Source organism: Parambassis ranga, chromosome 4 (genome assembly GCF_900634625.1).
Source record: "Parambassis ranga chromosome 4, fParRan2.1, whole genome shotgun sequence".
In the NCBI taxonomy this organism is placed as follows: domain Eukaryota; kingdom Metazoa; phylum Chordata; class Actinopteri; family Ambassidae; genus Parambassis; species Parambassis ranga.
Window position 1 is genome coordinate 23,600,930 of NC_041025.1, and position 24,402 is coordinate 23,625,331.

The 24,402-nt window shown below is 45.3% G+C and overlaps 1 protein-coding gene across 1 annotated transcript; it reads right to left on the bottom strand.

Moving 5' to 3' along the window:
- Window positions 1-1,183: 1,183 nt before the first annotated feature.
- Window positions 1,184-14,066, bottom strand: tspan1 (tetraspanin 1). Its single transcript, XM_028404479.1, has 8 exons — window positions 13,939-14,066; window positions 13,567-13,629; window positions 9,969-10,175; window positions 8,530-8,604; window positions 2,508-2,606; window positions 1,498-1,641; window positions 1,338-1,421; window positions 1,184-1,243 (listed from the first exon to the last, which is right to left on the bottom strand). Exons 2-8 carry the CDS (start codon window positions 13,621-13,623, stop codon window positions 1,184-1,186), a joined length of 726 nt encoding a protein of 241 aa, XP_028260280.1. The 5' UTR covers window positions 13,624-13,629; window positions 13,939-14,066.
- Window positions 14,067-24,402: the final 10,336 nt, after the last annotated feature.

Consider the following 24,402-nt stretch of genomic DNA (forward strand, 5'->3'; position numbering starts at 1 on the left):
TTCTGATGAGCCTGGCACACAGGCTGATGGCTGAGATGTAGATGGAATATTGATTGTGTGTGTGAGGGAGAGCTGGCGGTTATTAAACATGGAGCTCAGATGAGATGATGACAGATTTAACTCTAAACACCTCGCAGCTTTATAATTGGGTGGAATGAAAACGCTTTGGCTCCGTCTGTCTCCGTTTGGACACATCAATATGTGCACAGAGAGGAAGTTATGATAAGGATGGAATCTTTTTTGCATTCATCTCAGGCGGAAAGAAGTGTTCAGGTTCCAAAGGGGGGAAACAAACGTGGGGGTGCATGCTGGGTCAAAGTCTGTGACCGAGTCACACACTCATTGTAGTTTTGAACTCGTTTTTTTGTAGTAGATTTTATTTGATGGTTTTACGGTCAGCTGCCTGTCTGTGCGTCTGTGGCGCCTTTTTCTCATCTTTACTTTTTGAGGTCCCCTGTTTTTGTGTTTTTGTGCTCCATGGTGCTCCTTTGTATGTTTGCTTGTGTTGTGAGGGGACAATACAGAATATCAGAGAATATTTCTGTGTTTCCTTTACAGTCGTGGTGGTTTCAGTTGGTTGATGTTCACTTTTGAACAGATGCTGGTGCTGCTACATGGAATTCAACATTTCATCTCTCATGTGTTGTGGCTGTTTCCTGTTTGTTTATCTGCATTAAGTGGCTTTGTGATGAGTTTGCATGCCTCAGTGGTCATTAGTGGCCACTGTTTGTGCATATGTTGCAGTCCTGTTTGTCCTGCCTCTCCTGGTTGCCTCATATTTGTGCCGCTTTAGTATCTTTGTGTCTGCCTTTGATTTCTGCTTTCTGTGCATATATCTTGCATGGGAGGTTGGAGGTCAGTGAACATATTTCCGAGCACCATCACTATGTTGTCCTAACAGATAATTCAGTAGAGATTTCATTTTCTCTTGACTGCTGAAAATAAGCCCTAAAACCAAAAGAGTGAGCTTCAAGTCATCAACATTTGAAATGTTTTATTGGCATTTATATTAACAACCTTTATGTAAAAGTGTGTAAAAGATAGATTTAGCATCATAGACGTGATGTCATCTTGACTTTTAAGATTTTCCTGCAAAAACTACAAAGAAAGAAATGTACCAGAGCAACAAGATGGTCTGAAGTCGCGTTGATTTAAAAACATCAACGTTGTGTTGTCTGGGCCCTCAGCTGAGTCTGCTGTCCAGGTGACAGTACAGGTACATGGACACAATCATGGCAGCAATCTGGAGGAACACAAAGACTTCCCGCTCAGCATCAGACCTGTTCCAAACACTTGTGTCCCGGTTAATGGGAAAACAGAGGAGTGCGTGTTTTTACCTCCACGACTCCGATTCCTGCTGCGATGCCTCCCACGATGTTGGCGTGCTCCTTCAGGGTCTCCAGGATGTGTTGGAAACAGCCCTGCGGACCACACTGTTAGTTGGACGTGTGGGTTTTTAAATGACATTCACACGGTCATTTCGTATGTTTTTGTCACCTGTACAGCGCTGCGCGCAGCCTCCGCCACGCTGCAGGGGGCGATGTTGGTCCAGCAGCAGCTGGGCGGCAGGCTTCCTCCGTTTTCCTTCTCGAACTCGGAGCCCACAAAGTCGGTGTGGTTGGAGAATCCACAGCATTTGAGCTGTGAGAAGGAGATGTAGAGTGATGCTGATAATAAATAATGCTGCATTCCTGTAAGTTAAGAACGCTTTAAAATATATTTTCCTGTTTTCATAAACAATCAGTTCTGTGCTGCATTCATGAGGTAGCCATGACCCTGTTGTGCTGGGAAGTTTACAAATGCAGGTGACCTCTGACCGCTCCAAACTGAATTCCATCTGCCTGAAAGTAGCAAACAAAACCAGAGGAAGTTGTTTGGCTGCAGACAAACTGAACGTTTTTCATGCTTTGTGTAAACCCAGCTATTGTTAGCATGACATCCGTGAGCACAGAGATGAAAATTCCCAGAGCCACTTCAGCCGAAGCTTCTGTGAGATGAGTGGAACTAAACAAAAACAGACGCATGTCGACGTTCACGCTGCACTTTATCCACAGTTTGTTCCGAGTTTGATGCACTTTGGTCAAGGACTGAGCAGAGCGCTGTTATAAAAACATTAATATGTGTTGAAGTTCAGTTTTTGTTCTTAGTATTTTGTAATAAACAAAGGATGCTCTGTGTGGGTATTTGTTTATTCAGAAAAAAACTAGCCAAGTCTGTGAGGTGCAGAAGTCTGTGCAAGTGAATTTCAAGGCCGAAAACTAGGGTCTGTCTGCTCAGAAGTGACGTTCAGGTGACGTTCAGTTCCCGTTATATGTTTAAAAAGTCTGGTCTTCACAGCACATGATGGCACGGACAAGGAGAAAAATCTCCAAAAGGAACATTTCGTCCCATCTGGACAAACCAGAAGACGATTGGGGAAAATGATTTGTGGACAGGGGACAGGTGTTATGTGTGGAGACACACACACACAAACAGTATGCATGTGCAGGGCTGCAGATGTGTTGTACCTCTGTCATGGTGGTGTTCCAGATCTTTGTGACCACGGGGTCTCTGCCAAAATCGTTCTGTAAAGCAGGTGTAGCCCACGCTCTGAGGATCCCCTCGGCCTGCAGAAAACACACACACACACACACACACACACACACACACTGTGTGAATGGTTGGTAGGAACACACAGGATGCTTGAAGCTATGGAGTTAGCCTGCAGCTAACTATAATATGGAGCTATGCTAAGCTTGTTATAGTCTGAGTGAACATTAGACAGCTGAAAAATGAGGAAAAGGAGTGTAGACTGAGGGTGACGGGTCCTTGTTGTTACGAGTTAAAGTGTGTGTGAGTGTCACTCTAAATGTAAAATGTAAAAATTTCCCAGCTTAGGATGATAAAGTATTTCTATTCTATTCTATTCTATTCTATTCTATTCTATTCTATTCTATAATAAGTTGTTTATCTGTTGATACACACAGTCAGGCGACACACTAAGAGCAGTTTTTCCCAGATTTTGTTGTTTAAACAGACTGTACTTACTTAAATGTCCAAGTTACATTACATAAATATTTGAATAGCTTTACTTTTGTGAGTTACTCTTGTTTGGTCTTTTACCTACGACTAGAGTTATCACCTTCCTTAAACAGTGAGGTTGGAGTTCATCTATGTCTGTCCACTCATATGAAACAATTAAAGAGAGTTATAATAATGATTTTTTTTCCATAGCACTATCAAAGAAATTCTGACTTAAAGAGTCATTGTGCATGTTAACGGTTTGTCTGATTATTAACATATAAATGTGTTAACCACGGTGACCTTTGACCCCAAGTTTAAGTTCATCCTTCAGTTTGTACCAAATTTAGAGAACTTCCATCACTGTGTTTGTAACACACACTAGGCAATAATGGGTTAATAAGATGTCCCAGTTTTCAAAACATATTTCCAAAATGTCCTCCTCCATGTCCTCCATGTCCTAGTTGTCTCTCACAAAAAGTCACTTTCCATAGTGCAAATATTTTACACCAGTGTTCATTAATTCATCTAAAAAAAAATCATAATTTTCCAACAGTCCGTCTAAATCTGTCATCAAGAATTTCTCATTTGTCCAGATTTGTTATCCCAACTGTCCACAAAATGTCCCTGACACACCTAGCTCCGTCTCTGAGGGTTCATTATGTAGATGAGAGGAGGCCTTTATATGTAAATGTCCTCCTGTGGACGGGTATAAAAGGACTGCAGCGCTTCCACTGTCAGAGTCCCACACGCGTCCACGCGGACACACCACAAAATACAACAGTGCAGCCGATTTCAGAGGTAATTCTGTGGGAGTCGCCTATTCATCAGAAATTAAATAAATCTTCTCTCACACAAAGCACCTGGGAAATAAACAGCCCCCAGCTCGGCCCCTGCAAAAAATGAAAATAAATCAAGAAATGGCCGAGCCATTATTCTCTGCCCGGGTCTCCCTTCTATGGTCGTAAACTTTGGGACATTTACATATATATTGATGCTCCTGATGGCTGCGGCCAGGACACATTCTGTCTGATACTCATGTTTATCCAAAGTGCACAAAAAGCAGGTTAGGCTCCATGGCAGGGAGACTCTTTTGTTGTGAATTCCTTCACAGGCACAGTTTAGTCTCCGTCCTGCCCCCGCCTCCTCGCTGCAGTCTGTTTTTTCTGTTTTGATTAATAATCCCATCACATACAGTCACACAAAGACCCGTGTGATGAGGAGAGAGAGAGAGTGTGTGTGTGAGAGAGCATGTGTACAAGTGATGGGAGGCAGACGTGAGAGATGCCCAAGGGGATGCTGGGATACATGCCACAATTAAAAGTGCCCCCCCAAGAAGCTGAGAGAGCGGCTAAGATCAGAAAGGGTTATTACCAGGTGGCTAATTCATCACTGTCACTCGGCCCTCCGCCTCGCCACATCCCGGTAAACACACACACACACACACACTCAGAGGCAGGACAAAGACTGCGGTAACACACAGCTCAGTGAAGCAGGAGGCGATAACACATCTATCACTGTACAGCGACGTGCACACATTTTACACACATGATAGAAATCTTCAGCTTCATGTCGTATTGATCTCTTGTTGCTTTAAAGACTGCTGCTGTTTTTGAAATAAGTATCGATATCTCTTACCGCAGCGCTGCTAATTGCTTATTGTTCTTAGTAGGAAAATGTTAATCCGTATGAACAACAGTATATAACTGAAGACACCTCTTTAAATAAAAATCATCTCACACACAGCATGACAGATTTTCACAGGGAGAGTGGCGCTCAGGTTTTTTTAATTTAAACGACTGGTGTTCACCTAGCTGTGCGCCCCCCTGTGGTCAAATAAATAAGGGCATATAAAATCTATCAGGACACATGATCCTGTTTTTTGTGGCATCAACAGAGGATCTCTCTGTCCGAGGATTTTCTTTTGAACTTTTTGAGGTAAAGACGACGTTCAGCAAACGAGAGAAACGTTTACGAACTCGTGACTTCGTTTAGGCCCCTCAGGATTCACACCCAGTGGCCTGAAATCACCCATATTCACTCCTGCCCACTCACTACAGGAGGTTTGCTGTAGGGGACTTTAACCCTTTCACTACTATTTATTTACATTACATTATTATTACATTATTATTTACATTTATTTTAATTACATTAAAAACAGTTCGCCTTCATTTTTTTAGGATTCTGTCAGAAAACATTCTTTGTATTAATTATTTTACCTGTTTTTCTTGACAGATGAAAAGCTGCCACATATTTGTTATTATGTTATAAATGCTCAGAACAGTGTGTTGTTGTTGTGTTGTTGACAGTGTGTTGTTGTGTACAAGAAAAGTAAAAAAACAGATTTGAATTTTCATCAAATTTCTCTTTATAAACACGCTCTGTGGTCATTACCGTAATGAATGGAATAATAACGTTTGAAAGAGCCGTTTCTCAGCTTTCAGAATCCGTTGAGATTTTTTTTATAGTGTGAACGTAACCAGAGCTACGGTAGTTTGAACAGCGCATGTCAATTTCGAGGGCAGGGAAGAGTGCGGGGTTCACACCCCCTGACAGCGCAGCTTGTTTTGTTTTCACTTGCTGTTACGTTTGGTTTTATGCTCGCAGCTGTGGTTAGACATCAAGATCTACTGGTTCAGGTTAGAGGTTAAAAAGGGAAACCCTTCGATGAGTCCTGCCCCCACGAACACGTATAGATGTGGCCGGAGACCTCAAGCTCATGCTGCCATCGGCTGTACACTGCTTTTAATGATGCATTGTGGGATGCATTGAGTCCACTCTATAGGCATTAATTAATAGACGTGGATATTCGTGCAGCACTACAACATGGTGGCCACACTGTGTGTCGATATGGGACATAGCCAGCCTCCATAATGTCCTCGCTGGTCTACAGGATGTTTTGGACACCACGGTGTCTGTAGAGACGTAAGATGATCATTGTGGTTGGATTAGTGTCTGTCTTTTGTTTTCCATTGGTTATAAAACATATTGATTCATGCAGAGGAGGTTTATGATCTGACATTATGAACTAATCTTTCCTTTTATTGATGAGACTTTAACGCCACCTGTGTTGGCTTGTGTTTCTGACTCCTTTAGTGCAAACAGCTGTTGGTGTATTTCATTGAACAGCACATTACATACATTTCATTAATCCTACTGTGAAGTTCATGTAAGCTGCTGTAATAAATCTCCCGCCGTGGTCACTTCTGAATCACTTTGCAGAGGAGGACCAGCCATGACCACTGACGGCCTCTCATAATGCCGGCTGGGATTGCTTATTAAATCTCCGTTATTCCGTCCACCTGAAAGTTATTGGCTCTTCGGTTAGATGAGCTGCAGAGACCCGGCGGCCACGCGGCAGATTTATGCTGCAGATAAGTCGAACAGAAGAGATCAAGGCTTTATTTATGCTCGGCTTTCATTGTCCACACCCCTGTCTCTTACTTATTGACACAGGCTGCTATATATATGCATATTAGATGTATATGGCCCATATTCATTATTCCAATGCTTTTGTGTTTACTGTGTCTTATCAAAAGTTGGAGACGGACAGCTCGGGTCTGTGATGGAGCTGAGGACGCTCTTTGTGTTTGTAATGAACAGGATGCTATAGCTAACAAACAGTGCGTTAAATTGCCTCTAAAGCATATCTATGATCTCTTTAAGGAAAACACATCTATGAATTATGTCCTACATTTCACGGGGCTTCAGACAACAGCCAGCACCTCTCCCTCCCTCTCTCTCCCCCTCTCTCTCCCCCTCTCTCTTGATTCACCTCCTGCCAGATGCTGTTTATGTGGCTCGTTTTGGTTAGCTCAGTCTTTGTAAATGACATGTGAGAGATTCATTTCAGCAGCAGCAGCACGCTCAGCTCAGCCTCCAAGGACACACAGACACACACTCGTCAATAGCTTCTTGTTTTGTGTGCGAGCTGCCACAGTGAATAAGGTCATAATACACTGTATCAGCACACAGGGAACGTACATGTGCTGCAAAAGATGCTGCTGCTGAGACCTTTATTAACGTTTGTCTTCACAACATGAAGCAGTTATATTAGTTATAAATATCAATATGATGCCAACATGGACTGTAGATAAAGGTAGATCAAGCTTCCTGTGATGTCATCCACAGGTATTCAGTGCAGGATGAAGCAGAGAATTGTTTCGGCAGAAAGCTAGCAATCCAAGTCTTCAGTCACCATGTTTATCACTCAAATAAGTTAGCACTTCCTGTCCCCTCAGTGTGTATGTTGAATGTTAGCATGTTAGCACTTCCTGTCCCCTCAGTGTGTATGTTGAATGTTAGCAAGTTAGCACTTCCTGTCCCCAGCGGTGAACCTGGTGGTGCTGATGGTGTAGTCATGTGAACGTGCTGTAGCTGCTTTATAGCGTAGCATCAGCGTTTAGCTTCTGGTGATCATATTCAGGCTTCAAACATCATAAAGTGCTGTTCATTAGTGAAGGTGGTCCTGCTGACCTACACCTGTGAGGATCATAAACTTCATTTGCTTAGTGTAATAATCAAAAGGACAGTGGAGGAATCTGATTGGCTGTTTTTGGAGGGACCACAGGAGATGCTAAGTTCTTGGTTTGGCTCCAAAAATACATCATCATTGAATAGCAATCATTATTTCAGAGGTTAATATTAAGAAACCTTTATAATGTAGGACATATTCAGAAGCAGACAGAGTCGTGCAGACAGAGATGCTTCCTGTGTGTCACAGGTTGTGTTTTGTTGGATTTGCTGCTCGTATTGTTGGTGTTTTATCTGTTTGCTTAAGTTGCGTTGAGTTCTTTCAGCCAGCATAGAAACCACAATGCCTCATTTGGTTGTGGCACAGTTGGACCCCTGTGGTTGTGCATTATAAAGCCTTGTGCCTCTTCCATTGTTGCTTTTAAGAAGCAGCAGTCACACTAGAGGAGATTTTTTTGTTTTGTGCTTCTTACAGATGCTCAACATTCTGCCGCGTTCATCCTCGCCTCCCTGCAGATGGGCAGTGTTAGATTACCGCCCTGCTCATAGGGGCCTCAGATACACCCTCTGACTGGATAACTGGATAAATAAACTCCACTTTCTATTTTCTTCATTAGGACAGCAGTCCTCACTAACCTGCTTTTACATAGCTCATTTGAAATCCTTGTAATTATTATATGTGGCACTAAATGGAAATGGAGCGTGTGTGTGTGTGTGTGTGTGAGACAGAGAGAGAGGGAGTGGGGGGGCACATATGTAAATAGGCTGTTTTGCATATAAAATGCTTTAGCTTCAATATTCCAGAGTAATAAATTGCTCAAAGTGAGAGACAGCGCACGCGGCCCCGGGCTATCCCAGAGTCATTAAGTAGCCAAATGTAGTGAGGCGGACATAAAGCCAGTAATTCAATGATAGCTCAGTGCTGTGATGGAGAATTTACATGGAGATAAAATCCAGTGAGTGGGACGAGGAGGTGAGAGGGTGAAAGACGGAGAGGGGCGAGAGGAATTAAGAGACAGAGGAGGAGGAGGATGGAGGACATGCAGTGAAACTTACAAATGAGGAGTAGGCCAAAGCTACGACTCCAGCTGCCACTTCAGCGATAAAGATGATGAGGATGATGGAGAAGAACTGCAGAGGGGGGGAGAAGAGGGGCAGAGGTCAACGTTTTAAGAATGTATATGTAATCAAAATAACCTCATCAGGAGCAGCTACTGTAACAATCACAGCCTGCCAATAAAGCTCGACACACAGAGGACACATGACCAGTTTGATCTGTCGCATTGGCTCGTCTGTTGTTTTTATTCAGTCCATTACAGCCGCTCCTTGCGCCGCTCCACCATCATCCTTCAACTCGATGGGAGACCTGGACATGATGGAGGCTGTACGTGCTGCCTGCGCTCCTCATTACACTCACCGCAGTGGACTAAGAGGTAGTTAGCTTCATTAATAGGTGTAATAATGTACACCGTGCTGCTGCTGCTGCTGCTGATATGGATGAGGCAGGGTGGTTGGATGTGGATATTAGCTGTGATGCTGATGGGCTGGGTGTGAATGGAAGGTTGGGTGAGCTGGGTGTAAAAGCCCCTCATGAACACACAGCGATGGTTTTACATGATAATGTAAAACCAATGTGTGAGGTCCTCCGTCAAAAAGCAATAAATACACAACAGCAGACTGTCTCACTACAGGTTTTACTGCCTGGTTCATGAGCTCTAACTTTGGTTTCTGCCAGCTCCTGAGAAGAGATGGGTAAACTTCACCCGTCTCTTCAGTGTTCCACTGCTTTGCTTTGTAGTCAAGGCCACAGCACAGAGAAGACACCTTCCACCATACTGAGCATTTACAGTGTAGAGCTCTGCTGAGTCTCAGTCCCTCTGAAGCGGTGACGTCTTCATGCTGGTTTGTGGAGTTTTTCTTTTAGTTTGTGTACTTAAGATGGCGACAACTGAAACTGGAGGAATATAACCCAGTCTAACGTGAAACAGTCACAGCATTTTGACGTTGTTGTTTTGTTGATATTGAATTTATAGTTCCATAATGTAGTATATGTTTTTTAACACTTCACGGTAAGCAGCTGGTTTAATGTCTAACCCCACCCATGGGTGGAAGATGAGATGGAAGTGATGCTGCAACAGTCATGAAGCACTTCACGACTCCTAGCGAAGGTCCATTGGAGCCCTCCTAGCTTCTAATGCAGCATCTTTATCCAGTGACATGACACCAGCTTTTTGTTATTCATGTCTTATTTTAGCAGCTGAGAATTCAGAGGAAATGATCCCAGGCAGACCAGACACAGTTTTTGCTGTGATGTGTAGTTGTATTTCTTTGGAGGTGGACATCAGGCCAAGCAAGTTCCAAACTACAGTGCATGAATATGCAGTGAAGCAAGCATGCAAACACATGTGTCCAAAAGATCCTGGAACATCCTTGATGCACATACAGAAGCCAAAATGAGACAGCCCCCCAGTCTGAAGCTGCTCTGGAACACTTACCACGAGGAGCAGACACTTGCTTTCCTTGTGGGCCCCGCAGCAGCCCAGGAGGCCCAGCAGCACCAGCGCTGCCCCGATGGCGATGCAGAAAAAGCCCACGTTGACAAACTGCATGCCCTGATTGGAGAACGGCCCCAGGAGGCGCAGGAAGGATCCCCCGTCCACGCTCACCCAGATGCCCATGGCCAGCAGGGTCAGGCCACCCAGCTGCAGGAAGAACCAGGAGAACATGACGGATGGACATACATGCAAATATCAAAGGCATTTCTGAAGATGGCACATCGGCCAGTCAGCCTCCTGTGAGGTGTAATCCCACACTGTACAACAGCACGTGGACCGTCAGTCATTTGTTTGCCTGGCAGTCATCCAGACGGAGTCAAGTCAACTGCTCTTGAGGGGGAATAGGTTCTAGAGATGAGATACCTTCTTACATCCCCATTCTTCTTACTAGTGACACCCTGACACCTCAATACCCATTCAGACTGGAGGATTTCCTTTGTGAGGCTGAGAGCGGCGCTGCCTCGGGCTTCCTATCATGTACCAAGGCCGAGGCAGCACTTTTGCTCCTTTTTGCCTGTCGCAGCAAAATGACTTGTTTCCTTCACCACCTTCACTGATGCTACACAGGATGGACTGATGGACTGAAGCAGCATGGACTTGATGCTCACCTCCAAAAATCTGTCACTACACGTTGAGGCGACGCAGACCACAAGCACTGTGATGGTAGTGGTGGCAACATATTTCCGCTGTTCCAGACCAGGTGCTCCTGTGCTGCCATTTTTAAAAACGTCTTGTTGAAGTGATTATTATTCAGAGACTCACTCTCAAGAAAGAAACCTGACTCTGCCGCTCCAGAGAGATGAGCACCGGAGCTTCAGTATATAGGCTTCAAGCCTTTAGTCTCTGGTTGCTTCTGCTGTCCGTCAAGTATCAGATTAAAAGTCACTATAAGGAGGGATGCTGGGGGGCTTTTAGTGTTAAACTCTGAGTGTAAAATGCTGCATACATTTGTTTAAAGAGAGCAGTAGAGTGCTAATTATGACATGACTGAGAACACTAAATAAAATAGCTAAACAGCAGTCAGAAACCAGCCAGTGTCCCTCCCTGCAGTCTGCTTTTTGTCTGTTATTAGTTGAATCTGTAGAGCGAGCCTTTATTAAGCTGAGGTAATAACCTTTTTTCATTCAGATCCTGCAGAGCTGGCCCCTAACAAAATCACATCTATGTCACATGTTTCACATTATGGCCTCCAAATCAGCTGATCTCGTTGCCATTATGTCTCCTCCTTCATCTCTCCACCTCTGACCCCCATCACCCCCGCCCCATCGCTGTGATCCCCCCCCCCCTAACTGAGTGATTTCTTCTTCCTACCATGTTTGAAGCCTGATATAACCTGTCAGGCTCCATCAGGCTGGAGGCCCCCCTCTTCCTCTCCCTCCTCCACGTTGCTGCTCGTCTTCTGTCAGACTGATGTCTCCCATGTGGGAGAAATCTCCTGCTCCTTTTTTTTTGTCTTTCTATCTATTTCTACCCTCTCTTCCATCCTTTCTGCTCCCCTCCACCTTTCACTCCAGGGTCTTTTTTCAGCGCCATCATGGCACTGTTAGCTAAATGTGATGCGACAAGTGTATTCCCCCTCTAACTCTGTGTCTGCCACCATCATCCCTTAGCAGGTATAATTATAGCTGGCACACTGTCCTTTTTTTTTTTCGGATAGCTCATCCCTTTGATGGTGTGCCATTTGCAGGTGGATGCCCCGTCAGCTGAACAGCCACATGGCAAAAACGGCTGGTAGTAAATCAGGTTTTTGAACGAGTTCCTCTGTGGAGGGTTAGAGGGCAGCGGATGAATAACAGGCAGCAGAAGAGGAGGCCATGGCCTCCAGAGAGAGAGGAGGGGGGGTGTAGAAAGACAGAGAGTGATCTGAGCAGAGAACGGGCCCATCCCACCCCAAAGGAATTCATTTAGTCTGAGACTCCTGCAAAGAGAAGAAGACGTCACCTGGGTATAGAACCCATCCTCATGGGTCATATTACTGGAAGCAGGCGGTCTGATTAAGTCCTGATCGACTGTGGAGCTGCACACAGTGCAAAGACTTCTAATTTTCAAGAAGCTCGTGCTGTCAGTCAGCACCTGCTTGTAACTCACAGTGATTACGCCCATAATTATGTAATATTTTATGTTTTGTTATAATGAAAAAAAAATCCCTTGTATGATAGACACAAAATACCAAAATATTTAAAGGTCGGGTAGGAGGTTTCACTCTGATGCACTTTTTGTTAAATTAGTGTAACTTCTCTTTACAATCCGATAGCAACCGATTAGTTCGGCAGTTTCTCATTAAAACGAAAAATATGAATCATCTGAAGCTATAAAACATAAAAACATCAGCCAATCCTCCGGGTGGACCCTGTAGGAGTATTGGCTGGTTGTCACTCTCTTCCTGCTCTGTGCACCAGAGAGGTACGTGCATGATGGCCGAAGTCACAGACCGCAGCTCGTCTTCAGGTGATGCGCGTCCATGTGATTGGAGGCGTGGCTTCGGGGTGAGCTCCAAGAGAAAGGGGCGTGTGTTTACTTTAAATCTGGCTGACTCTCACTGAGTTTTTCAAAATCTCCTACCCTACCTTTAAGTGCCTGGCTGTAAACATGTTAATTTCTGCTGTAAAGTTGGAGGTCTGTAAGGACTGACTCCCTGTTGGAGCCCCCAGAGGCCGCTGGGGGAACTTGTGCATGAGCTTCAGGTCTTGGCCCTGGAGATTGGTGCTTGGTGGACAAACGGCATTACTGCTGTGCCTCTGCACAGATTGATAGCTGCCTCATGCCCCACCATCTTTGCCCATATGTGGATTAACCGGGGGTTAGGCAGACTGATGGCAGCGACCTCACATTTCAGGAACCCTCATCCTGTGGTCTGCCAATGCACCACCAGTTAAAACGTATTAACCAGTCCACTATCTAGAGGTGGTTTTCTAAGAAGACTCCTCTGATGTCAGGAGCCACTCCTGTGAACTGCAGTGGCTGCAGCGTCTGAGCTGTCCCATTAAGGCTTTGTCTTGATGAGCTGCAGAGGACGGTCTCATCATTCTGCTCTGCTGGCTAACGTTTCACAGAGACATCATAATCAGTGCGCCGCTGTGACTTTAAGAGCCGCCGCACCAGATTTATCAAGTGGCGGCGCTCAGGCAGAAACGGAGGAAAGTGATGACGGCTGCTGAGAGCTTCATCTGCGACAGCGGGAGCCCAGGTGGGCCCGACTCGGCAGGCAAATTCAGCTGAGCGCTGCCAAAGTTTCCCTCCATTTCACAGCCCGCGCCGGTTATCCACATTAAGCCCAGGATGTAGGTGGGCTAAATTAGAGCCTTTGAAGTTAATGAGATGAAAATTGCTACGGTGGGGAGAAAATAGAGGAGAAGCAGCATCATTCAGGTCTTCAGGCTCAGTGATCTGTTTATGTAACGTCTCAGATTTTCCAGGCATTATGTTGAAGATATTGTTTGTTTCTACTTCACAAGATTTCATAAACACCACCTCCCCAGCCCCCCCCCTCCTCCTCCTAATCCCCCCCTGAATGTAATCAAAGTAGAAACATACTCACAAAGATAAGCAAGTTGAACAAAACCATCATCAATTTGACAAACGTGAAGCAGCCCATTTTAATCTGTAATAAAAGGAGAAGATGAATTATAGCATTTCTCTTTCATTATCCCACACTTTCTATCTCTGTCCCACACACACACAGCAGTACAAAGTCTACTCCTCGCTTGCAATGCTATTAAATCCAGCCAACATATCTGCGAAACTAGCCTGAAAATTACATTGCTGATAATAAGTCCTAATGATAACGCACACAGCTGTGAGAAACCATAAAGATATCTGTTAATGGGCACTAGTAGGAGAAAGGCGAGGAAAAAAAAAAGATATGTTTGTTTGTAGAAGCTGCAGCGAGGCTCAGAAATACAGATCTTACCCTGTTCTATTTATGTCCAAAGCTTTAAATCTGTTTACGGGTCCTGTTCCTGAAATCCCTTAAAAACAAATGTACAAAAAAAAGATGCCAGATCTTCTGCTTCTTCACCTCAGCTGGTTCCAGGTGAGCTGACAGCTCTGTCTAAATATATCAGAGCAGGGATGATATCCAGGCAGGTAAAGAGCCCATGGCAGGGATCAGAAACCCGATGAGCGCCTCTCCTCGGGCTGGCCACAGCGCAGGGTTGGGAGGACTGGGTGTGGTCCCGGAGGATACAGGTGACAGCGGGTGTGCGCTGGTTCAGGTGGCAGCTCTGACCCCTGCAGGTACACAGTGACACAGATTGACATCAGGTCAGAAACAGATGGACGCCCGCAGTGTCTCTAAACTGTCAGGGTCTGAAAGGACAAAAATAATTCTCCGAACCTGAGACGGGAGGCTCATGTGAAGGCAGAGAGCTGAAGTAATCTGTTGCACAACATGAGCAGAGATGCAGTCATAACACTGAGTCTGAGTGGAGTGTGTTTGTCACCTGTCGTGTTGTGTGAAACGTGTAGTTTCATCACTTTGGTTTGTTTCTTGTCTGGTGTTCCTGAGGGGAACCCTCAGTCCTCTCATCACTCAATGTGTTACTTTACATAAAAATATGAACATCCTGACTGCCTGGGACTGTCAGGGAGAAGTGTGTGTGTAGATGGAATAACACACCACAACTGCAAAATGTGCAGTAATTACACACCACAATACCAGGTTAAAGTTACACAACCCCTCCAGGTATTTTCAAAGAAATTAGAAGTCTCATAACTCGTATGAAAACACCAGCTGGACCTCTTTAATGAAACTCACTCACACTCTCGTCAGTGTGGATCATCTTATTAGGGTCGTTCATTGTGGTCACACAGACAGTCTGGGCGCTGGACTCCCATGATGAGGGTCTGCAGCTGCAAACGGCCAACAAACCAACAACACGTCGTGCATCACGACACGCAAAAAAAATCAGTCTGACAGGCGACTGATCGTCGTTCTGTCAAACTTTACATTTCATGTTTTATCTTGAACCATCCTCTAAGACAGTACAGTCCATATTTGTGGACCATGCCGCTAAGCTTAGCTTGATTTCAGCATGTCCTCACAAAAAAATACCACATTTGCTGGATAGCACACCCACCAGATACGACTCATAGCACTTCCGCTAATGACACATCTGGACGTATTTACGAACATACAACATTATTTTATGTTTTTAATAGAACATAGGATTGTACTGGCACAAGTCTGACTACAGAGGTGGGTGGGCAACTCTGGAGGGTACCCACAGTGGTGAGGACAGCCTGCTTGATCCGATCCCAGTTAGAATTGAGAATCCTCTTTCTGTCCGCCTGGAATCCAACACTGTTGCTGGTAAATCTGACGCAGGCAGCAGAAAGGAGCAGCTCCTCATGCAGCCTGGATCCAGCAGTGATTTACAGCAGAAACAAGCTGTTTCGGCCTCTGTTGGTTGTTTATTGTTTTTTATGAGAGCTTTGACCAGGTCCGGAGTGGCTAATCAGGAGATTTGTGAGGACTCCTGCTAGGCCGGCTCATGCCAGTCTCAAGTTTGGGCCGGTTGCATGGGTAAAACGTCTCTGTCACTTCCCTAATCTTCTTGTTGCATTCATTCTCCATTCATCTGACAGCGCAGCTCCTACATAGTAGATTAGGTGAAGTTAACTTACCAACATACCTGAACGTGTACCCAATAAAAAGGCACTGTAAGAGCTAGCTGCTAGCTTCAAACTCCTCCTCCATGGAAAAAGCGGGCCGGTGTGGGCATGAAACTCCCGGGCCCGGGCTTTGACTGACAGTCATGTGCTGACTTCCTCCCCAGCTCCTCTCACGCTCCACCTCTTTGCCTGTTTTGGGAGTTTGTGACGCTGCCAACATGGCGACGGTCGAAGCGTTGTGTCTCCAGCTTGTGTGTCTTCCTGCTGTTTGTTGTTTGTTGGTGCTCGTTTGATGCTCACAGCAGGCAGTAAATAGGTGTTAAAAACAGATTCTGATGTTTCTTTTCATGAAATGTTTATATGCTGGATTAGTGATGCTAACTACGCTAACATAATTAGGTGCTAATGATAGCTTGCTGTGCTGTGAACTGTGAGGCTGCACGGAGGCTATTTGTTGTGTAATGAGCTGCCACCATCATTAGTTTACAATTGCTTTGCAGTTGGTAAATAATTATGGTGAGTTTTTTAAACATCAATTATGTAAGGAGCGAACATCATGGAAACACACACACATATATATATGATATTATAATAGGAGTACACTGTGTGATCCTTTCACCCAGTTTGCGCTCAGTCTCTCTGACACTCGGCGCCACTGCTCTGCAGCTCTGCTGTCGACTCTATTGTTCATCCCTCCTTCCTTTGTTCCTTTTCCTCCTGCAGTGCACCACCCTGCCCACTAGAGGGGAGTAGTGAACTGCAGTGAGGCTTCTTCATTGTTTTCCTGCAACTTCAGCATGAGTGGAGGAATGTCTTCTTCTTTGTCCTGAAAGCAGAGGAGATCTCTGTTTATGCAGATTTTTAATCACAAAGCTTCTTCTTCTTCTTCTTCTTCTTCTTCTTCTTCTTCTTAACTCGCCTTTAAAAGCCAATTATCAGACTCAATATTTGATCAGAGCAGCTGTCAGCGTTTAATGTCATGTTCTAGGTGACTGCAGCAGCAGAGTTTTCTTTGTCCTCCTTTGTCTCTGTACTTTCACTCGTCCGTCTGAAGCCACCTTGTTGAGAAGTTGAGCTGAAGTCTTTTCCCGGTAATAAGGCTTTAATGGCCTTATTGTGAGTTATGACAATCTCACCCACACTGTCATTAACCCGCCGCTCTTTAATCTCAGCCGGAGAAGCACCTGTCAGGCTTCGTTAGCCATTAAACCGTTAATAATCTCTGCCTGCGTCCACATGCACACACTCCACGCGGAGGGTGAAATGGCTGCTTTTTCATCACCTCTGATGAAAGCGGCGACGGGCCGCGAGATCTCAGGCGAGATGGAGGAGGTACAGAACAGGGGAGTCTCTAATGAGGTCGGTTAGATGGAGTGTTATCAGTGGCCCTCCAGGGCAGCTACCACAGTTATACATCTACCGCTTGCCATTACTTGTATACCTTGTAAAATCCCCAGGAGAGCACTGATTCATCCTTTAACTTGATTTTAAGGTTGATATAATATCAGCCAGAATGTGCTCAGCAACTTTAATGGCCTTAATGCTCATTAAAAGCTCTCTGAATCTTTGATGGACTTTCTGCCTGGAAATGAGGGATCGGCTCTGATGGCCCGACGGCAGCTCGCCTCTAATTTGCTGTTGACACATGAAAATCTGAGAACTCCCAGTTTCAGTGTGAGGCGTGCCTCATTTTTTTGGAAACGTCCCCCGGCCCTGGAGGTGTGTTACACGTCAGGAGGTGGCGAGTTTGATAAAACGTTAGTAATTCAAGAACAAATGACGCCCCCAAAGCACCGAAGTGTGGAATCAATATACAGCATGTCCTTCACTTTCATCCTTCATAATGAATACCTTTGAAGCAGCATGTTGAACAGTCTGTACCAGGAGGAGGCGGCTCTCCAGACTTCAGCTTCTGAGCTTTAAATCACATCACAAAGTGGTGGTGTTAGGCACAGCAGCCCTGCTGCAGGGTTCATACCATGTTTATTTCTGCTGTACAGTTGCACATTTCACATGGAGGTCTATGAGAACTGCTCCCCCCCCCCCCCCCCCCCCCCCCCCCCCCCATTAAATTAAGGCTACTTTAACCTTCTACTGGGTGGATAGCACGGCTCCACTCTTGTGTGAGGGGACAATGTCTTTCTTATGAGTGCTGCCATGTTGAAAAAAGATTCTCTCTAAACCAGAGGCTGTTCCAGCCAAACACTGCGGCTCCATAAACGACTGACCACATGGTTACTTCTTCTTTTTTGAGGAGTAGTTTACTTTTCAGTTGGGTCCGTGTCCCCCCCGCTAACATGGAGGAGGCGGGGTTTATGACCGCAGCAACATTTCTGTCCTCTTATTCTGAGGATGTGTTGTTGGTGTTACCTACACACAGACACATTACAGGGAGGGTTTCTGCAACAAGTAGAGAGTGTGTGTGATGGAACATATCCAACATATCTCCATATTTCTATTTAATAACCCACTACGAACATCACAAGCACTCACAGTTAACTTTTCATTCAGACTACTTGGTTAGGTTTAGGAAGTGCTCGTGGCTTGGTTTTATATTTTCTTTGATTGAATGTGAACATCTGTTTCACTAAATACATTTTAAAATGTTGCCGAGTTGTGTAGAAGGTCTCTGATCTGTGCTGAAAGGAAAACATGTTTTTCTTAGTTGAAAAGTGACACTGTGGAGATGAAGGCTTTCAGCCCTGATTCACTGCCTGTGTGTGTGTGTGTGTGTGTGTGTGTGCTGTCAGACCTGCTGAGTTCATGACCCTGTGAACTATAAAGCACCAGCACGAGGCCTCTTGACTTTTGGATGGGTGTAAATAGCCTCTAGTCAGAGAGAGTGTGTTACAAAAATCAGATATTGATGATGATGATGATGATGATGATGGTGATGTATACTTGCACCCGCCCTGACCTCCTCCCCCCCTGCAGGCAGGATGTGAGTCTCTAATCTCTGTGTGGCTGTCGTCGCTCAACAAAGGGGAGAAAAATGCGGGCTGATGGATCGCCTGCCGTCGCGGCACTCTGGCATCCAATAACGTCTTTTGTTCACACAATAACAATCGCAGCTCACGATCTTTATGAAACGACTAATTATTTCCCGGCGGTGCTGAGAGACTTCATCTAAACGAGCAGCAGTCGCTCTGTTATTGTTCATAATCCATTATGTCGACATTACAAATTGATCATTTCCTCCAAGTGAGGGATGGAAATCAGGACTCACAGCTTTAAACATATAGTCCATATAGGAAGTGCTACCTCTGTGACCTCTATTGTGTCTCCTGCTCTTTCATTTATCACACATACACACATAAGCATTGCATATTAATTCAGAGCAATCCATTAGGCCATAGGAGGTCCGCAGTCTATAAATCAAAACTAAAGGGCCGGCTAATTGACTCGCACACAAAGGAACAGGACGGCGATGAGGAAGATAGGAAGCGATGGGAGGGGGTCACAGATGAGGAAGAGGAAGGGGTTAATGGGAGAGGAAATGAAGGACGAGAAGAAGAGGAGGAAGAGGAGAGAGGAGCAGCAGTGTATGGCTGCCTTTGACCCGCGCGGCTCCTTTGTTCTATGACTGATGGTGTTCAGTGATGACACACATTGCTTATGAGCCCCTGTGGCCACGAGCTTGATCTCACCACCTATAGGGCCACAGCGCGGCAGCATATAGGGGCCAATTCTCACAGGGCTCTTAGCGCCACTGCTAATTAGCTAAAAGGGGTCATTTGTATGCAGCTTCTCTGCCTCTTTATCTCCCACTCTCATGCTCTTTCCCTGCCTCCCCCCCCCCCGCTCTCGTCTCTCTCTCTGTTATCAATCCATTTCCCTCTCGTCCTTATCTCAATTTGTCTCTGCGACTGTAATTGTATCTGCTCTAATAATTAGCGTGGCTCAAGTCTAACAAGTTGGCTGTTAGCCTGAACTGATGAGAGTTCAGAAACTTTCATTTCCTCCTCCTCCTCCTCGCCGACTCCACAAGTACATTAACGTACATTAATTTGTTGTGTGAAAAACCAGAGCTACATTACTTACTGTGCTGATTACAGAGTGCACACACACACACACACACACACACACACACACTCCTTTCTGAGTGGGGTTGTAGCATGTTTTAATTAAGTAAAGTGTTGTTGATACATTCCGATTAATTAGAGCACTGTGGAGGATGTAATCATTAGGAGTTCTGTGTCCAGTAAACACAACAAACCAAAAGTCAACAAAAGCATTGATTGAATCCTCAGGAAAAGGTTGTATCAGGCCGAATGTCCATATTATCCAACAATAAATCACCTGTTTCCACCTGCTCTGTCCTCCACATCCTCTTCTCTTACACCGCCTGACTTCATGTCCAACTATTAGCAACAAATACAATATGTATAGATAATGAGTCTGATCATAGCAGCTGTACAGGGAGCAGCTTTTTGTACAATTTAATTATTTAAATTTGTAAAATTTTATATCGTTAAGGGTGTGACCTGTCTGATTGACAGGTGGCTGCTAGAAATGTTTAACACTTTGACTGGGTCAGCTTCTGGATCGGTTCTTAAATGTTCACCTTCTCTGACTTCTTTGTTTACTTTCTGTCCTCTCTGCCCTTCTTTCTCTCTCTCTCTCTCTCTCTTTCACACACACACACACACACACACACACACACACACTCTGTCCCTCTCGGCCCCCCAGCCCCCCCCTCGTCCCCGTCCCCCACCTTGTGTAGTGGATTGATGGAGATGCAGGAGGCTGTCATGCAGTAAATAGGGTGGACATTGGCTCCCTGCCATGAGATGGGAATCAAGCCTGCTTCTAGTGCTCTTAACGCTTCCCCTCTTCTTCCTCCTGCTTCCACAGTAACTCTCCTCTCCCCCTCCTCCTCCTCCTCCTCCTCCTCCTCCTCCTCCTCCTCCTCCACATCACCTATAAAGCAGGGAGGGCAACGAAACCTCCCATCCATCCCTCACCCTGATGCACGAACCAATCTGCCGTCCCTAACAAAGGATTTTCCAGCACATCGCTCCTTGTCCTCCTTCCAAACACGTCTTCTTCTTCTCCTCCTCCTCCTCTGCTGATTGGCCTCTTCCTCTGCATTTCTTTGTTTTGGCTGCTGAATGACTTTTATCAGGCGTGCAGAGTGTCTCATCGCAGCATCATTGACAATGAGTCCCCGTGGCTCGTGAAAGGTTAATGCTTTGGGTGATTGTAAATTGTTTGGCTATTTCAGGGAGCTGTGAAAGGGATAACTCAACCATAAAATTTGATCGGCTGCCCCCCCTCTCCTCCTCCTCCACCTTCCTCATCTGCAGCATCCCCTGTCACTTCCCTCAATCACTCTAGTTTTGCTGCTTTGCTGTCCTCCTCTCTCTCTACACCCTCACATTTCACTTTATCTTCTTTTTTCCCTTTTGTTACAACAAGTTCAGAGCAGACTCCTCCCCACATTAGAGGGGGATTTCAGTCTTTCTACCTTCAATCCACAGAGTGCGAGTGCAGCGAGGAAGAGTAGGCAGACTCAGATGGTTATCATTAAGCCCAGCTGGATTTGACAGCGTCCCCATGTCGCGCTCATACAGCAATGACCCCTCTACTCTTTGAACAATAAAGGCTGGCACCCCTGCGCCTCAGCAGGCTGTGGCTTCTTTCCATTTTATTTTCTTCCTGCCTAATTTATTTAATCTAATTTATAGAATTCTTCTTCGTCCAAAATGGTGTTTATTTAAACATCTGACATACTTAACTTAAAGATGCAGGGACTCTCTGCATGCTGGTTGTAGCTCCTGCTTCAGGGCCAGGAAGTGTTGTGGCTTTTATGTAGCTCAGCGGTGATGTGAGCCGAGGGTCGGGTGGTGCATGGGGGTGTGAATCTGAATTTTTTATGCAGGAGACCAGCACAGACCAGCAATTAACCTTTGATCCTTTGCTGACTTAACAGTAATCAGTTCAAGTCTGAGCCTGTTTATATGTGTTTTCAGCAGATATTAGCCCGTATATGTTTTTTTTCCTGAACCCTTCACAAACCCTCTAATAAGAGGAGATTTACAGCTTTCTGACTGCCGACAAATACTTTTCAGCTTTTCCTCTATGACTAATACACTGACACATCTGCCCCAATACACAGAGAACTGTGTGCTAACAACCAGTAAACAAAGCAGCGTAGCAGCCAGTGACTGCGTGTGAGGGGGTAATGGCGTCTTTATTTTTGGGGCATTTCACTCGACTTTGAGGTTATTTGGCATGATGCACCAGTTGTGTAGTTTGTGATTTAGTGCGATGCTGATCACTGTTGTGAAGGCTTCATTTTATTTGTGGCTGCGGTACTTTGTAAATCCATCCCACCACACTGTGAGCATGAAAGCCGCTCTTTGTTGCTGTGATAGCTGCTAATTTTGGTTTAAGTTCTTATTGTGCTTTTCATCTCTGGCTGTGAGACGTGAGCACGGTTTGGAGTGGCTGAAACCCAGAAAATCTGTTAAACCCTTTTCACACTGGACAAAAAACCCACTTAGACCCACTAACATCTGGTTCGTCTTTTCTTTCTGTGTGAATAAGACTTCTAGACACTTGAAGGTAGGTCGACCGGTAAATGGAAGCCTATAGCTCCAAGCCTCCTACCCTTACCTGTGGCCACAAGCTATGGGCAGTCAGTGAAAGAACAAAATGGCAGATGCTTGCAGCTGTAATGAGTTTCCTCCATAAGGCAGCTAGTCCCTCCTTAGAGACAGAGTGAGGAGCTCGGTCATGCAGAAGAAGCTCAGAGTGGAGTCGTATGGTTAGGATGCCCCCTGGGCGCCTCCCTGGTGAGGTGTTCTGGGCATGTCCACCTGGCAGGAGGCCCAGGGGCAGACCCAGATTATATTCTCATCCCATCAAAGGAGACCTTTGTGATGAAAGCAGCGCAGTCTGTTAAAATCACATGATGCAGTTGTTTTTTAAACCCGCTGGATGTCATCAGTGTCACTTCTGTCTTGTTTTCCCTGCTGTTGTGACAATAAAATACAACTAGTTCAAATCAGAGTTCAGGTTTACAAAAATAATTCATGTCGCTCTCCATGCAAGGGACAAAGAATCTGAATATCCTACCCAGAACAGGGAAACCAGGGTCTACCTCGGTAGTCAGGCCTTGGCACAGAGTTTACCAGGCTCACCAGCTTAGGTTTAGTCCCAAAAGGTAACGTGGACAAAGACAAGACAGAGAGCGTTCTGCGGCGCCGCAGAGCCGAGCTCCTGTAACTATCCATCGAGGCGATGAAGACCACAGGCGCTACGATTGGTTGGCCTGGTAACAACGGCATTTGTAAAAACTTGTTGTTGACTATGGACATGATTACGAACCGTCTCCTCCAGTGGACTACATCACAATGCGTTAGAAGCTCAGCTCCACCTTAGCATGTCCTACAGAAGGGGATCATGCTAACTCTGGCTGTGCACGGGCCGCCACTGGTTTCATATGTCGGGGGTGCATTGTTGTGTTTGAGTTAAACAAAGATGAGATTTATTGTTGAGCCAGGATGAGTCCGCCGAGCTCCTCCGTCGTAGCCGCACGTATTACTCCACCTTCTGTCACGCTACATAAATGTCAGCCTGCTTCCTGCTCCCACACCCACATCAACATTTGACAGAAAGTGTGTCCTGCAGATTTATCCAGGCCAGCCTGCGTTAGACTGCAGCAGCATGAAATGAGGAATTATGACATATCATGCATGGTTCCTCATCACATGCAGAATATTCATGTTATTTATTGAATATGTATGCTGTGTAATGTCATGCAGACTCTGTCTGTCTGACTCAACCCTGGATGTTAGCAGGTACACCAGGACGACACTGTCCTCCAGGTCACTTCTGCTGTGGCTGCTGTGTGTGTGTGCGTGTGGCTGAGGTGTGTTGCAGTGTCCTACACCTCTGAGCTGCTACTGCAGTGAGTGTAGCTGGGTGATTATCTGCCCTGAGGCTGTTTCCACCGAGCAGCTCCCATGTGAAAAACATGGACATGCAGCATCTGTCTGTTTCTGTTGTTTTATGAACACTGTGTGGGTTTTGTCAGACTCAGCTGTTTCTATAGGCTCGGTCCCCCCTTTCCCTAAAGACAGCAGTGTGAAGACTTATTACCACTAGCAAGAGACATTTCTGATCATATCCAGCTGAACACAGGATGTCCACGCATCATACTCAGGATAGGTTCAGCCTACAGCATTAATGAGCCACAACTGTCTGATCTTCGAGAAGCTTCTCCACTGTTTTCATGGTGATGAATGCGCTACAGTTTTATGACCACAAGGTGGCAACAGATGCATAAACAGCATTCGTTTCAATGGCCTGGAACTCACTTTTCAAGGTTTTCTGAATCTTTATTATAAAAATGTATCCTATTACACAGTTTTGTGAGGCTGTCAATTAATTAATTTGTTTACCAGTGCAACAATTTGGTGGTTTGTTGCACATCCAATAGGAAAACTGTTACTGCTGCTTCCCACTATCGACAACTGATTAGATCAACAAATGGTTGAAGAGGAAACTTCAACCATTGTAGGGTAGGTGATTTAATTCTGATGCACTTTTTGTTAAATTAGTGTAACTTCTCTTTACAGTCCGATAGCAACCGATTAGTTTGGCATTAAAACGAAGAATATGAATCATCTGTGGAAGCTATAAAACACTAAAAACATCAGCCAATCCTCCGGGTGGACCCTACGTGGAGTATTGGCTGGTTGTCACTCTCTTCCTGCTCTGCGGGAATTTACATTTAAGCATGTTGTAAAGTGAA